General features: G+C 39.3%; 1 protein-coding gene across 4 annotated transcripts in view; it reads right to left on the bottom strand.

Moving 5' to 3' along the window:
* The window catches only part of KIAA0825, a 190,647-nt gene that overhangs the window by 142,717 nt on the left and 30,313 nt on the right, over positions 1 to 17,617 (bottom strand). For all 4 annotated transcript variants that reach the window (XM_079995309.1, XM_079995311.1, XM_079995310.1 and 1 more), the window contains 4 exons: positions 13,201 to 13,368; positions 7,807 to 7,901; positions 5,228 to 5,455; positions 2,984 to 3,249 (listed from right to left, as the gene is read on the bottom strand). In XM_079995309.1, the coding sequence (XP_079851435.1) occupies positions 2,984 to 3,249; positions 5,228 to 5,455; positions 7,807 to 7,901; positions 13,201 to 13,368 (757 nt within the window). The remainder of the gene's footprint in view (positions 1 to 2,983; positions 3,250 to 5,227; positions 5,456 to 7,806; positions 7,902 to 13,200; positions 13,369 to 17,617) is intronic.

Genomic DNA, 17,617 nt, shown 5'->3' with positions numbered 1-17,617 from the left:
GTTCTTTTTATTTAAAAAAGTGGTCCGGTAGGAAAAATACCAAACTGTTTGATACATATACAATTATTATAAATATATATACTATTATCAAGGTTAGCAGAAGAAAGGTTAGCCTCTTCTGACCAAGGTGGTGGTTCGGCAGCTACCCCCTTGCCTTCTATTCCCACCACCCCATCCTCCTCTTTGCACCAGCAGTGGAGCTGTTCTCCTCTTCCCCTGGCCACCCGCACTGCCTATTCTTTCTTCTTCTTTTTTTAAATAATTTTTATTAACTGGCCAATCACATCAAATTAAATCACATCATATAAATTCCGAATTACAAAGCCAAATTTTTAAATTTTGTTGGGGGAACCCATACTTCAAGATCCAAAGGGGAATTCAGATCATCTTCTTATTACTGCGTTAATGTCCAAATCAGTCCCAATCAGTCCAAACAAAGTTCATAATTCTATCCAGTCTTATCTTGGTGTTGCCACATCATATCTTGTTCGTATAATTTCTCTTTTTCCTTTACGATCTCTTCTGTTAGTCTCCTTAAGCCGATAGCAAGTGTAATAATCCTGTGTGGATTTCCCGTTCCTCCACTAAGTCCAGATGCTTTCCATATATCTCCTTCGTAGATAACATCACTTTATCCATCGTAAATTTTGGCATTTGTCGCTCTTAAGTCCCACCGAGGAGTTGATTCACGATATGTAAACAACTCTATTTCTCTCTTTCTCTTCCCAGACCCAAGAGCTCCCACAATGCCTCACAAAATGGCGAACGGCATTTTTTCCTGACTGCGTCACTCCAAAACTCTTAGCTTTCCAGCTTCATCTTGAAACATTGCTTTGGATCGAAAGTTTATCTCCACACAGCCTTAAATCCACAGCTTAAGTCCTTAATTTCTGACTCATTAGGGGAGGGGGATTCTTGTTAAATCACATAAAAAGGTAGAGGCAGGTTTCCCCCCCCTCCCCCCTCAGTCATTACCGTATCTTGACGTTCTTCTCGTATTTTATTGTTGTCTTGTTATCAGAGATCTCTTCTGTCAGCAGTATTTACTCCCCTTTTTCCTTGATGTATGTGCAATTAATCATGTCCAAATTATTTCTTTTAAAGATCATTGCAACCAGCGGCGCGAATCGGGGACGGCGTCGAGGAGTGCCGAAAATCCCACAGGAGGGCTTTGTGCCTAGTGCCCCCACCCCCACAAATTCGGGGGTGGTATAGGGCACAGCAGGCAAGGGCCGCCCCCCCCCATAATCCTGGGGGGGTTAAGGAGGCTAATTACCCCCATCATAGCCTCCAAATTACCTCGTGTGGGTCGGAGAGATGTTATTGTCAGCCATCTTCCGATGCGCCACCTAGTGCCCCCCCCACACTGCCTATTCTTTCTGCCTCAGTGTCTTGTTCTGAGGAAGAGGCAAGAAAATCCTTCCTGAAAGCACAACATTTCAGATACAGTGGCAAAGGGGGTGCCTATGCCAACACCACAGCTTGCTACAACAGAGGAACTTTATAATCCAATTTACAACCCAACACAATAAGGGGAGGGGATAAAAATAAGTGAGGCAAGGTTTTCAAGCACTCAATAGCAGCTATTTCAACTACACATGGTTAGGCTTAGTTTTATTTGGGGATGTGGATTAAGTGAAAGGCAACACTGAAAATGTGAATTTGGAGGAGGAATTTAGAGAAGATGGTGCAAAAGAAACTCTCAGGAAGGAATTCCAAATCTAAGGTGAAGAAAGGGAGAAGGGTTTTGAGACAGAACAACCTTCTGAAGAAGTCAAGGCCACAGGAAAGGACCTGGTGAAAAATTGTGGCAGAAAGGTACAGTAAGTCAAGCCCACGGAGAGCTTCAAAAGGGGGGGGGCGGGATCCAGTGAATTTGTGTTGAACGCAGAAGCTGCTGAAGAAGAACATCACATGGTTTGAATTTCAAGAGAAGTGAATGATTTGAGCAGCAGAGAAAAAGGAAGAGTAACAACAGAAGAGGAGAGAAAAAGACAAATAGAGTAATAAAATGGCATTTGACTAAAGTGGTATGGGGGAATTGACATGACATTAAAAAAAGGTAAAGGTAAAGGACCCTTGACAGTTAAGTCCAGGTGCAGATGACTCTGGGGTTGCGGAGCTCATCTCGCTTTACAGGCCGACAGAGCTGGTGTTTGTCTGCAGACAGTTTTTCCAGGTCATGTGGCCAGCATGATTAAGCTGCTTCTGGAGAAACCAGAGCAGTGCGCGGAAACACCGTTTATCTTCCCGCCGGAGCGGTACCTATTTATCTACTTGCACTTCTTTTGGCATGCTTTTGAACTGCTTGGTTGGCAGGAGCTGGGACCGAGCAATGGGAGCTCACCCTGTCGTGGGGATTCAAACCGCTGACTTTCTGATCGGCAAGCCCAAGGGGCTCAGTGGTTTAGACCACAGCGCCACCCACGTCCCTGATATGACATTATCCTCTCCCTAAATCTGATTTATATGTAACATATATATTTGAGTGTGTGCGCGCGCACGCGCACATGTGCATAATATTATTTGTAAGTTGCTCCATGACAAAAAGTTTTCTGAGCAGTTTATAATAAATGAGTATAAAAAGCTTTAAATACAAAATTAAACATTAAACCACATATTCCAAAGCAATATAAATACAAGGAAAATAAAACTCACCACATCCACATCATTCAAACACAATTTGAAACCCAAAGTGGTCCAGATTACATGAATAATTTTAAAGGTCTAGATGAAGAAAGACAGGGCTGGAACTGTTCTGTCTTACACAAAAGTTTTAGATGCTTCTTTGAAGTTACAGTGGTGTACAGAGTGAATGCAAGATCATAGTAAACCAGGATAGAAAGAGAAAAATTCAAGGCACTGGCAGTAAACAGCACATTGTTTTAAGTTGTTTCTTTTAAATATATTTGTTGTATCACTGAAATGGAATTGTTTGATTTACTGGTATTTATGGGTGTTTTAATCAATACAACAGACTCACTTTCTAGTGGTATCTTTCATTAGATGCTGATACATATTAAAATGCTGATAGACATGCACTGCTGTGGAGAGAATAGTATACAAGTTCTGCAGTGGAGCTCTGGAAGGGACATCTTTACTTCTCTCCTCCAACCTTGTCAGGACAGCTGTTGCTACTTTGCAGCAGGCCTCTACAAAGTTTGCTCTAATTTCCTGGAGAGACTCATCTCTGCATGCCAGAGCCAGGGGAAGCAACATGTCAAGTTCCTCCATGATGTCAGAACAAAACTAGGAAAATAAATGTGACATCCAGTTAATTTTATACTGACAGCATTATTTATACCTGTACAGTATGACAAATACTGCATTTGGCAAAAGACAAATGTAAGCTTCATATTGTTTTTACTTCATTATATTAAAATGGACATGTATACATGAAAAGCTTAGACCATGTAAGTTGAAGCTAATATTTGCCAAATTTATCTTTAAAAAAAAACCCTAGGAACAATTCAGCTAATGAGCAGAAGCCCTGTATGAGCACACAGGGGAAGAAAGAGAGGGTCATTCCTTTGGCAAGCTGAAATGTTTGCCCTGATGTAATGATGACCGTACCAGATTGAATTCCTCCATTGACATAGTTCCTATATGAAGAACTCCATGATCTCTATAGATGCACACATTAACTTCTAATCAAGTGTCAAAACAATAATAGTGGTTACTTGTTTTTGAGCTCAACTCCCTCTAAGTCCAAGCATGTTACATGAAACTCATTGATTTGATTGAGATTTTCATATAATGGTTATAAGTGACTGAGTCCTGTGCACCTAGATATTTAATGCTATTTTACTCCCTCTTCCACCAAGTGAATAAAGAGCACCGTTTACCAAATGCTTCAGTCAGGGCAGGGCAGTAGCCTCTAGTATGGGCATTAAACACATACTGTAGAGTGGTCACACAGTTGACTCTAAGTAGTGCTGCCATAACTCTTGCCTTCACGTTATAAAAACAAAAGTACAGTGGTGCCTCGCAAGACGAAAATAATCCGTTCCGCAAGTCTCTTCGTCTAGCGGTTTTTTTGTCTTGCAAAGCATCCCTATTAGCGGCTTAGCGGCTAGTAGCGGCTTAGCAGCTAAGCGGCTATTAGCGGCTTAGCGGCTTAGAAAAAGGGGGGGGAAAGGGAAAAAACTCGCAAGACTCGCAAGACGTTTTCATCTTGCGAAGCAAGCCCATAGGGAAATTCGTCTTGCGAAGCGCCTCGAAAAACGGAAAACCCTTTCGTCTAGCGGGTTTTTCGTCTTGCGAGGCATTCGTCTTGCGGGGCACCACTGTATCTTATTATAAGCATGCACCTGGAACCCCAACTAGGTGAGGAAACATACTCTCTACCCCTTTTTACTGCAAATTGCCCCCTCCTGACATGCTTCTCAGAAGAGAAGCGGCAGTCACAGTTTTAACAAGTGATGCGGTTGCAGACTGCTTTGTTCCAGAGAAAGCCTCAAAAAGAGTCAGTTTATTCATTCAGTCATATAAGCGGTAAAACTCTATCTGGACAGCATCATTTCAGGCTGCAGTTGGATAAATTGAATGTTTGAATGCTATCCCACAAGAAAATCTCCCTGAACATAAAAAAGGACATGTGGAGGAAAGCTGGGCTGAACTGATTTCCTTGATGCACTTGCATTGTCTGATAAGAGAGGTTTTTTGTTTAAAGATGAGGTAGTATTCAAACATGTAATACAGTCCAAGACAAGCTTTGCAATTTAAACTAACCGAAAGTGTAGAAGGAACTGGAGTAGAAGAGACTACTCTGGGTTGAGTTGTTTTTAATCTTCAATCCCCTATACACAAGTCCATGAATCAGGCTTTAATTTTTCTCCCACTGTAGCTTCAGATCTGAACCCCTTCTGCCCCTGTTTGTTTTTATGGTTTTATATTCATTGCATTTTAGACTTTCCCTAGTGAACTACTAATGTGTCTCAGTCTCATCAATGCATCTCCACCTACAAAATTAATTTCTTCGTGGGACAGAAATCTAGGCTATTTACTAAAATGGATACATTTTAAAAGTATTAAAATTGATACATTTTTAAAGTTCCTTAGAATATATGTTGAGATCTATAAAGCACTATTAAATAATTTAGCACAGGTTTTCATTCCATGCATTTGACTCTTAAAATACTGGAAGTGCAAGTACTTCAATGCTTTATGGGTAAACAAACCCGACATTCTGTAATCCCCTTAAAACTTCAGATCTTTTGATACATGCCTTTGAAATTTGTTTTGGTTGTTCTTCCTCGTGGACTACTTCCCTGAGCTCCTTCATGTGCTGTACCTTTACAGTATGCATCACATAGCAGGCAGCTGAAGTGTGTTCATTCTGCTCATGCTGAAGAATTTTATTGGAAAAATCTTCAACTGCAATTGTTATACAGTGAGCTACTGAAGAGGACAGGTCTTTAAATGCTTTTCTCCAGCCAAAATCTAGTATGGTAGTCTGAAATATAGAAGTATACAGACAAAATCTGAACAGTCAAATGTTTCTGTTTCAATTATACCTAAGCTGATCAAATGGTATACTGAAGCTCTTTGTATACTTAACACACAATACACTTGGAACTGACTGACTCTTTTCTTCTGGATGTGGTGTGAAGCTGTTATTTGTGCTGTTGTGTTATGCCTCCTCTCCCATTCATTTCACAGGGGTCCATATAGGAAACATTTTAGGTAGCTTCCCACTTTCACCACCACCCCACATCATGTCCCTCCTCATTCCACTGGTATGAAACTGCTTTTGTAAACTTGCCAGAGCCCAAGCTTCAGCAACTGTCAGAAGTGTTTGGCGACTGGCTTGGGAAATGGGAGGTCCGGATTAGCTGGCAAAGCAGGAATGTTTAACATTGCAAAATTTTAGATGGTCAAGCCTTTTAATTTGCTATTCATTCCCATACCTCCACCCCTTGTTCTTTAAAGTTTAAGGGCAACAGCCTGCTCAAAATTTCCTTTTAGCCTCTTTAGTAATTACCCCTCAGTTCCAGAATATGCTTCGGATGGTGTACAAACAAACCCAGTGATTATAGCTGAGTGACTTCTTTGCCTTATTCAGGTTCCTTTACTTAAAATGATCAGTTCACACATACTACCAAGAGAAGCAAGCCAGAAAGGGGAAACTCAAACTAAACTCACAACTTAGGAAAGCCACCCAAGTCCTGCACCCAGATGTGTGTTTTTCTTCTCAGTAGTGTGGGTATTAATTAAAGGCTGTTGCTGTTGCCTATGCCAACAGTGTCTACTTGCACTTATTCAGAGAAATAATGTAAAGTGTTTTAATGCTATGGCACTGAGATTCTACTTGCTGTAATATCTATGTTCTCTGGCTGCTGTAGATGCTATTGCAGTCAGTTTTATTGTTATATTTCTTTTGTATGTTAAATGTTATACTGATGATTCCTATTCATTATAAAGTGTTTCAACCAAACCTGGTGAGACAGGATGTAAACAAAATAAATAATTGTATCCAGCTGAGTCCCTACTAAGGGAAATCTTTTTGATCCAACAGAGGCTCTCATCAGCAGAAGCAGGGATTGAAGCAATTTCTGGAAATTGCCTCTGTCCTCTGCAGCTCTCCATGCCACCTCCCTTGCTGTCCCAAAGCTACACACACACCCTGCCACACACCCAAAGCTTCTGGAGGAGGGGGACATTGTTCAGCTGACAAAATTGTCTGCTAGATCAGTCTTCTGTCACCAGGGGACAGCAGTTGGATGCAACTCTGAAGATTCATGATGTTTTGATGATATTTAAATAAAGGAACAATGTAGGTAAGAACTGCAGAGTTTGGGTTTTCTTTCTCAAACAGAAACTTGCTTTTGAAAGTGAGGGACTTTTGTGAGGTGCAATAGGTATCTGTCATGTAAAGACAAAAAGTAAACATTTTCACTGGTAAGCCCTTACATTTCAGTGTCACCAGTTCTTTGGATCCCAGCCCTAAAAGCTGAGAATAGCAATCCAGTTCATTTCTTCAGTAATCAGCTTTGTAATCCATTTGATGCCAAGCTTTGTTTCATTGATGATCTAAAATGTTGTACGTGTATATAACTAGGACTCTTGACACTTGGTTCTAGATGAACTGATTACTCCCCTGTGTTCTTTATTCAGACTTATTAAGTTGCTGATAGTTGTTTAAAACTATATTTAAAATGTGATAGAACTGATTCATTAATTTTGGTGAGATGCAGCTCAAAAGCAATATATTTTACTGCTCAGACAAAGTGGGAGAACTCCCCTCACTCATATGCTCCACAGAGATTGCGGCACCAGTGTAGTTATGCATTAGCTACAGAAAGTGGCTTGTTTCTTGGTAATGCTAGACTATGAGAAATAGATATGAGTGCTTTTTATTTGTAGGATGATATGGAATATATTAATATGAAAAGAGCCTGTGCAAATGGCCATCATAAATTGTAAGAGCAAGCTTATGTAAAAATAGATCCTCAGTTTTCAACACACGCCTGAAAATACTTTTGGAAACATTGGGGACATTAAATAAAAACTTACAATGGCACCTTTATATGTTTTTATGTTCACTGCCTTTCTGATAGCGACTTTGTTCTTTTAATAGTGATGCCACAAAATGGTTTAACAGCTTCTTTTATATTCACAAATTTTTGTATATGGTCTTTTTTTCTTTCCAGCCTTGGTCTTTGCAGACTTAAATTACTAATAGCACTGAAATTATTAGCATCTTAGCATAAGGGATTCGTAATGAATATGTTAATAGGTCCTTATCTGTATTGATGGTGCAGACAAAACAGGCTCCCAGAGAGTTTGACTCTTTATTTTACTCACCTCTTTTACCTGAAGTAACTGTTCAGGAAGCACACTGGTTTCATTTGCTCTACTTTCCCCTATTAAAAGCTCCCCACCAGCTTTCTTCAGAACTCCTGCACAGTATGACAAATGGGATCAAAGTTAAGATTAAGGCTGTGGAAAACTTGATATATCAATACATTCTATAAAGATATTCAGCAAGCTGCAGTGGAATGTTAGTAATGAAATAAAAGTAAAATTCAGGTTGCAAACAAAATTCTCTTTTCGATAACTACATTTTTGTTTTACTTAATGGTATATATAGTATATACAATATTTAGATATTTAAATGTTGGAATCAACAGTCTATTAAGATACTTACATAAAAATATTAGTAACTTGGAAAAAGTCAGTTTAAAATAAAATATTCAAAACTTTCTAACAGTTGGAATCTACAGTCTCCCAACTTGCTGGTGTGGGAGATCTGTCCCCAGCTCATTGCAGCATTTGACATGTTTGTGGGCTGCCAGTGACAGACCCATATCTTTAAACAAATGTTTCTCTCAATCATATGTAAAGTAGTTGTGCACTTTAGAGCACAAATTGTAGCCTAGCAGGAGGCACACCTGCCCAAGGATTCCTCTCCAGATAATAGTCTGTTATGGAGCACCTTCAGATTGCACACCTGGTATGTAAAGAGTAGTACAACCTCATCTAGGATTGATTTCACACCAGTCAACTTTCCAACCTACACATTGACAATCTAATCTGGATTAAGTTTCAGAGGCTCTCCCATAGTCTCTCAAGGAATTTGGGGCTCATGCACACTTCTGCTTCTCCCACCACTTTCCCTGAGAAAGCCTGCTTTCGGGTTTTCTGTGGATTGACGTTTGCTCCGATTCAGTGGTAAAGAGTGGGTTTTCCTGGGGAAAGCCGTGGGGCAAATGGAATACTGCTTGAACTCATGCTTTCTAGGCATGAGGCAAGCCAAGTGTGGACAAGCCCTTGTTCAAGAGTTCCACAGGCTCCCTGAGATTAAGTGGTGGAAAAGAGCAGTAATGCTGCTTGTCATCTGCATATTGGCAATGTTGCTGATCCAATGTGGTGTACTAATTAGAACGTGGTATTAGGATCTGGCAAACCAACTCATTAAGCTAACTTGGGCCAGTCTCTCTCAACCTCATGGGTAGATGTGAGGATAAATGGGGCAGCGGATTAAACCTATTGTTAGAATTATTAAATATATACCACTTACACACCAAAATGGCTTCTACATGGTTATTCCACAAGAATAAACCAATTATAATATATATATCCAAACATAATTAAAATGTGTAACAACACAATTTCATCAAAACATTAAAAACATCCATGATTAAAATTTACAAAAATGCAAACAAACTAAAACAGCACAACTCTTAAAACAGTTGAGCCTTAACTTGAGAGCACTTATACTGAAGGGTAAGATAGAAAAAATACGGGGGGGGGGGAGAGACAAAACCTCCAGTGGTTTCATGTGTATGCTTGAAAATCATGGGGGACAAGATACAACCTATAGGCATAGGGTGGAACAGTTATCATCCAGCACTACCTTCCCCCATCAGTTATATTTCTGATCTGTGACTGTAATAAATCAATTCATTCATTCTTCTGTAATCAGCCACCCAGGAAGGGTGTAATATTGTAATATTCTGCATCCTGGCTCCAATCCAGTCACAGAAGCACACCCATAGTTGATTATATCAAAAGCCTCAGAGAGGTCGAGTAGAACCAAGTCTTGTAATCATTCAGTCGCCAGCTTTAAGACATTCATCACAATGACCAAAGCTCTTTTTGTCTCAAAGCCAGTCCTATCCAGTCTTGAATATGGATAGGAATGGGTTTACTAATCAGTTTTCTCCTAAACCAGTGGGGTTGAAAGCCCACCACCCTCTCTAGTATCTTGCTCCAAAAGAGGTTAGATTGGAAGGTAAATGTCTGAGTTCATAGGGTCTAATCTTGGGGGTTTAGTTCCTGAAATTGGTACCAGCAAGGACTGGTACCAATTTCGGGAACTAAACACACATAATCTAATATCTGCTGATTCTTTAAGGGCAACAGAGACTACGCCCTCCCTTAAGGAAACATTTACTATTTCTGAAATTCAAGTTTTGAAATCCACTCTGGCTACTCTTAATAATCATGGTGACTGGAAAGTGCTTGTGCCACTTTATACCATTCAGTGATTTATGGTTTCTGTCTTTTATTTGCCCAGAAATATATAAACATTTATAGAAAAAAGGAAATCAACAACTGCAAGTGCTTGTGTTTGCCAAGGAATCCAGATCCAGATGATTTACATTATATACAAAAACATATGGTAAATAAAGGACATGAATCTCTACACTACTTTAACAAGAGAGATCCCTTAAACACATTTAAAACTGACACTTCACTCTTTTAAAACCTAATATAGTATTACTACTATATGTATTTTAAGCAGTCAAATAAATATCCAAAAGGATCTGCAAGGCAGTATTCTTTCCCATAGTTTGCCCAGGGCAATGTGTGATAGTCATAGAGAAAAGGGATCTGGAAGAAAATTTAGCACCACATAAATTATTATTTTTAAGTGGGGGAGGGGAGATTTGCAAACATTTTGAGTGAGAATTTTATTTGTTAGTCCATTCCAATAAAGTGCTAACAAGTTAATGAAAAGAAAGTATTTCCAGCTGCTATGTTCTCAGTGTACATTCCATCTCCCCATTACCATGTTTCTTGAAAATAATCTTTATGAAAGAAGCTGCTGCTGCTATTTTTAGGATCTACACACAGAGACAAAACTAACATTATATGATTTAGAAGGCTACCCATTACAGCAGTGACTTTGTAAACGTGATCATGTTATTCTTTTACAGTGCTTTCTAGAGATTTATATGAAGTAATAGATTTCTTCTTAAGCTGTGAAGGGAAGACCTTTGCAAATCTTTCTAGTCCCCTGAGGCAAAGCTTGAAAACCTAAGGCCTTGACAAGTTTGCCCAGAGTGGTTTCAAAGAGCTCCACTGGAAAAAGCTTTTCTTGGCACTCATTATCAGATCTGTCTAAAGTTCACCTTTCTCGCTGAAATGGAGAAAAAAAAAAAGGTGAGAGGAAGATGAAAAGTGTGTTAGATGTTTTTGAAAATCTCAACAAGAGACTTCTGAAGGACTAGAGGAAAGAGAAATCACACCAGAAGGGCAGAAGGAGAATATAATTTGACCAAGCATTCTTCATTCCAAATAAGAATGTTCTGCTTTATCCATGCCTGCTGCTGAATGTTCCAGGTTCCTTCAAAGGATCATATTGCCTGTGATAATGAACGTACTAGGTATGTCTGAACATTCCACTAATTTAATTGCAGTGTATAGCAAGAATGGAACAGCAGGAATGGACAAAGGAATGGAGAAAGAAAAGGTTAATTTTTTTCAGCTGGTACCTGACAAAATCAATGTATTACTCAAATTTTGGTCAATTTTAGTTCAAGAAAAACAAGGAAGCGAAGTCAGAATACACTCAAAGTCCCAAATCTTAGCTGAAAATGACAAATATAACCCCCTTGCACTGATGACACAGAATTCACGGTGGAAAGAAAAACATCTTTACTTTTTCCATTATTCAAATCAAATTCATATTAGGTTAAGAATTCATTATGCATTATGTTTCAATCCATGTTTTTCTAAGCCAACTGTTTCTGCATTCATGCAACTGAAGACTTCTTTCAGATTGCTCTTTTTAACATTTCGGTCAATGTTTTTTCCTGATACTTCACGTATATATGGCCCTCAATGAGAACTAGTTGTGTTTCTTAGTATAAAGACAAAGAATTAAATGTAAAAAGAAAAGTGAGCATACTGAAATCAAGTGGAGCACTTTTGAAATTATTGTTCTAAATGAAGTTCTGTGTTTTATAGAAGCAGATGTAAAAGAATCAAATTCCAGAGAATTTAAACTGAGATAAAAAAAAGTCCTGATTACTTCAGCATATATTCTCTGATAAATGTTCATTTCCCCCCACTATGTCCCTTGCTGCTATTGTCTGCCATGGGATTACAATCAGAGAGCATCAGTAGGCAGTGCTTCCTTGAGTTGTAACTTCTATTTTCTGCCACCTAAATTGGCCTTCATAGGTTTCCATTGTGCAAACTGCAAAGGAACTTGTCTTGATGGCAGCGAGAAGTAGTGTGAACTACGCATCTCTCTTTTCTTCGCAGGGTTTTTTTTTTTGGTTCACAAGCAACCTCCTACCAAAAGCAGAATCTGCAGAAGAGACTACTTCCAAGGGATAATGCTATGAAAACGTATGAAGAGAAGCCCAGGTGGCCACCTTGCAAATTTCCGATGTAGAAGCCTTCGACCTCTCCGCCCAAGCAGCAGCTATAGTCCTAGTGTAATGAGCTTTACAAACCCTGGGAGCCACTTTACCCTTAACTACATACGCCTCCCTAATACAGTTCCTTAACCATCTAGCTAAGGAACTCTTAGAAGCCATTTGACCCCTCTTAAGACCCCCTAAGAGTACAAACAATCTGTCAGAAGATCTGAAATCTTTGATTTTTCTGAGATAAACCCTAAGTGTTCTTCTTACATCCAATTTATGCAGCCATTGCTCTTTGTCATCGCTGGGTCTAGGGGAAAAAAATGATGGCCAAGAAACCTTCTGGCTTAGCTGAATCTCACGATACCACCTCTGGCAAAATAAAATAAAATATGAGGAACTTCTCAAAGGACCACTTTATTTTTGATGGAGCTTTACAAATGTTCTGTACATCAAATCTAAAGGTTCCGCATGATATCCTGAACAAAGAAAAACTAAACTTTCTGTTCTACTGTCAATTTTTTCATTTGTCTAACTAACTTCAGTATAATGCTAATATGAAAATAGTGCAGGGCTCCAATTTATTCCATGCTGAGAAAACCCAGCCCACAGCCCACAGACAAAGTAGCCTAGTTGATATGAAGTGCAATACCTTGACAAGAAATATGGTGGCACCATCCAAAGTACTCTGCCATTGCACTTCTATATTGCTTCCAGATTAGCAGGTTACTAATAGGTCTTTCCTTCTGGCATACGCCCTGCAAAAAATACTGCTGCCCCTCCCAATGACTTGCTGCTTCCTAAAACACACTTTCAACCCAGATCTCCCCACTCTGAGCAATAAACTAATTATAATTTTGGGCGGTTATTAAATCTTCCATCATCTTATAGCTAGTAAGCTCATGTAAGTTTATGTTAATGATGAAAAAAGTGAGAAAAAATATTTCAAAAGACTCCAGAGTACACCAGAATTAAGTTGACATTACGGGATTGATAAAGAGGTATGTTATTTTCTCATCCCAATTATTCTATCTACTAAATTTCCACAAGGCAATTCTTTTGAAGGAAAAATAAGGTAAGTGGGGAAAATGTACATTACCTTGAACATTTCTGTTCTCAGAAAAACATGGTAATAACAGCATTTCTGAAGATAGTTCTTCAACCTTTTCTTCCATCAACAAAAAAAGCTTTATAAGCTCAGAAAGACATCTGAGTTGATGTAGTGTCAAACAGAAGTTTCTCCCTTTTCTAGAACATTCTTGAGCCGCTGCAAAACAAGTGGGAGAAATTAATTTCATACAATATATTGTAGCATATGTATATAAGTGCACTAAAATACATCAGATGTGATATATATTATCTCCTACATAAACATTACTAAAAATGATGTCTATATAAAGAATACTTGTATGAAATGTAGGTCACTATAGATAAAAATTTAAAACTTTTTTGATGCCTCTGAGAAGGGTCTGTTTTTCTTAACTAGGCAAGTTCATAAAATTAGTGTTGATTTCTCAAATCCACAAGAATTTTACTCATTTTCAAGGCAGTTAATAAAAACATTTTAAATGTAGGAAATCTCTGTAGTGAAAATAGCAGACTGATTAAATCAAATACACCCTTTTCTGTTTTAATAGTTCAAATCACATAAATATGCTGTCACTCTAAGTCACTCTGTCATTTTCACACTGAATAACGCAGATAATAAATTGAGCGAAAAGAGAGGCTATCTGTTCAGTTTAAATAAATAGAAAAGGGAAACAAGGAAGTTTGCTAATGAGCAAATATTAACAAGCCAAACAAAGGCTTGTATAAGCCAGCTCCCTGTAGAACACATCCTTGGGGATCCTGCCATCTTCCATTCTGTGGGCATGACCAAGCCAGCAGAGACATTGCTGAGACAGGAGTGCAAACATACTGGGAATGTAGGCTTGGGAGAGGACATCTTTGTTTGAGATTCTGTCCTGCCACGTGATGCCCAAATTCCTCTTGATGCTAAGCATTTGGAAGGCATTGAGACATCGCGTCTTGTGGTTGTAAGCTGCCCATGACTCACTTCTATAAAGTAGCATACTCAACATGCAAGCCTGGCAGAACTTCATCTTGGTATTGGTCATTAGCATCACATTCTCCCAAACCCTTTTGGAGAGGATAGCCATTCCTGTAGCTGTGTGCTGGTCCAGGGGGGAGATTACCGTGGGGCGAGGTCCAGGACCTGAGTTGAGGGTCGGCAGACAGTCCTCCACGGGCAAAGCGGGGTCCACAGCGAGAAGCCAGGCAAGAACAGGAACTCTAGGAGAACAGGACTGGATGCTGGCCAAAACAGCTCTTCAACGACGTTGCTCCCGCAGCCTGGGACCAGGCTGACTGGCCTTTATCTTCTCTGAGGCCAGGGGCGGACCCAGGGGGAGACTCACCTGTAGGCACTGAGTCCTCAACCACCTCCGGAGCCAGAGTGGATTCACCTGGTGCCTGCTCCTGAGGATCCGGCACAGGTGCAGGTACTTCAGAATCAAGGCCCTGCCCCAGCTCAGCCGGCCCTGGAGGTGGGGACTACTGTGCAGGCTGGGATTTCTCCGGTTCAGCCTCTGAATCGGATTCCCAGGCCATCACAAGCTGCTTTGCCAATACTCTTGTCCAGATTAGCATCAATTGAGAGGTTGCTGATTATGGTGGAACCCTGGGAGACCAAATTGTCTACCATCTCAAGCTTGTGGTCACCAATGCTGATGTGTGGAGTGCTGGTGATGTCCTGACCCAGGATGTTGGTTTTTGTCAGGCTGGTAGTAATGCCGAACTCCCTGCAAGCTTGGGCAAAATGGTTGATGAGTCTTTGTAGAGCTTCCTTGGAGTACACTGTCAAGATTGTGTCATCTGCAAGCATCTCTCGGATGAAGATCTGCCACACTTTTGTTTTGGCACAGAGATGTGCCAGGTTGAACAGAACTCCGTTACTGTTTGAATGAAAATACATACCATCTTCAGTCAAGCTGAAGGTATATGAAAGCACCAAGGAGAAGAATTTGTCAAAGAGAGTTGAGGCAAGAACACAGCCCTGCTACATGTCACTCTTTATAGGGAAGGCATCCAAGGATTCACCATCATACAGAATGGTGCCACACATGTTCTCCTGGAAGGACAATATCATATTGTGAAGCTTAGATGGATATCCTTTCTTGTTGAGCAGTGTGAAGAAGAGTCTCTTATGGCTGATAATATCCAATACCTCTGTCAGGTAAATGAAGGCAATGTCCAATGGGCGTCTCTGTTCTCTGCATTTATCCTGCAGCTGGTACAGTAAGAAAATCATGCTGACTGTTGACCTCTGAGCTCTAAAGTCTCAATGTGATTTGGGATAGAACCTGTCAGTGAGTGACTGCAATTTAATGTGTGTTTTACATTGAAGTATTTATTGTGTGTGTGTGTGTGCTTAATATGTCAGAATGACTGTCTGTTGTATTTATATTCTTGAATAGTAACATTTAATTCATCCACACATTAGAAAGTGAAATTTGTCAGAATGCCTGACTGATGCTTATAACGTCTGGTAAAAGTTCATAAATGCTCATGCAAAAATAAATCTCAAAGGTGCCACAAGCCTCAAATTGCTTTTACGTTTTGTTTTTATTTCCACATGCACTTCTAGATTACATTCTAAACTTCAGTGAAAGAAATTAAGCCTGCTATAATCCTACAAACACTTGCCTGGGAGTAAGTCCCATTCAATTGAATAAGGTTTGCTCTTCTGAGTAGGTATGGATACAATCACACTGTTAACCTGTGAAAGATCCCTCTTAATATTTATTTTTCCCTTTCCATCACACTTCATTAGTTGAGAGTAGTGAGGCTCTTTGGCCTATTGTGAATAGCATTTGGGAATAGCATTTCAGAAGCTGTAGGGACAAACAAATCAAACTACTTGGCTATGCAAAAACAGATGTAGGTCTACTCTAGGGCAGTCAGATCATACAATGTAAGTAGAATTTAATAACCCAAACAGGTAGGGTAGGACAACAAAAAGATTAGCACTACCCATTTTTGTGAGAAACACATGGGGGGAAAACCTACAAAAAAACACATTTTCTTTGCATCACTGAAAAGAGAAAGGACCAACTTTCACAGCAGCTCTGTGGGCAATATTCTGATAATTCTGTCAGCTGTTGAAAAGAAATCCTGACCAACCCATTATTATCGGGTGAGCATGAAAAAGCTGAGATTGCATGCATGTGAGGGAACCACACAAAACAGCAGCAGCGCACCTTTCTCCACAGTAGTTCTTACTGCCCAAAAAACAACCTGATTTTGAACTTTAAAAAGCAGATTTGATTTTCAGCAATTAGAACATCCACAGTGAAAAGGGAAACAAAACAAAGATCCAGCCCCACATATAGTTCAATGCCATACATACACATCTTTCCATTCTTTGGATTCTGGCCAAAGATTTTTCAAAGGTCAATTGCACATTATATTTAAATGATTATAATGCTCTCAGCATGTAGCTAATATTTGGCAAAAAATATAATTGCAATTATTTGCTATATAAATATTCAAAACACTGAATGGGGATTTATAAGCAAAAATACAAATGACAATGGTTTTTGTGCTCTCAGTTATATCAATCTTTTTGTGATGCCAAAGCTAATGGTCACTTTACAATTAAGTCATCCATCATCTGCATAGTCTCTTTTAAACCAAAGAAGAAGATTATGCTTCCACATGTTTTCTATTATGCTGTATTCACTTTATACACGCTAGACATGATCAGCCCTCGTTCATTTTATACTAGAACACTGTTAATGGTACTACAGCTGTAGATTTAAAATACTATGTTTTGCAAACAAATGACTTAGTTGAGATTTAAGCTGCCTGTATGTGCAAGACTGCAACCTAATACTAATGCATTAAATGTTAGATGCATAAGAAACACCTATGAATTCAAAAGGTGTATTTCTGAATAGCAGCTGCAATACTGTTTCAACCTAAAGTGCTAGAATGCCAGCAGTTTTTCATGCACAGAACTTAAGGTACTTAAAATCTGCTTCATTACTATACACCAGCAGTTTTCAAAACAGTTACATTTGACTAGGTAACAGGATATGTTCAAATTGCAGATATAATTACTGCACATCCAAGAAGCTATAAAATGTTCACAAGCAAATCCCTTTGACCCTGTTAATGTCTGCTCCTTGTTAATCTAAGGCAAACATTGTTTGTAGATTGCATTTGTTATAAAATATGAAAAAGGAAGGAAATCCCTTAACAGTTGTTATTGATTCCAGCATTTACGGACTGAGTTTAAGTGCTGTTTACAAAACAGAACAGATGCAGATGCTAACAAAAAGGTAAACAATTGTTGCATGGCTTACTGCCAGACTCTGAGCCAATATATTAAACTCCAAGTGAAGCACATTTCCCCTATGGATTGCACTTATTGCCACTTCATTTCCTATGTGCACTGTCTCTCTATTGCTGTGCCTAGCAGTAAGCTATTCCAGTTCTTTTGTGACCCCTGAGGC

The sequence above is a fragment of the Podarcis cretensis genome, assembly GCF_951804945.1.
Source record: "Podarcis cretensis genome assembly, chromosome: 11".
Classification (NCBI taxonomy): domain Eukaryota; kingdom Metazoa; phylum Chordata; class Lepidosauria; order Squamata; family Lacertidae; genus Podarcis; species Podarcis cretensis.
Note: the sequence above shows the minus strand (reverse complement) of the source record. Positions and strands in the feature narration are given on the sequence as shown.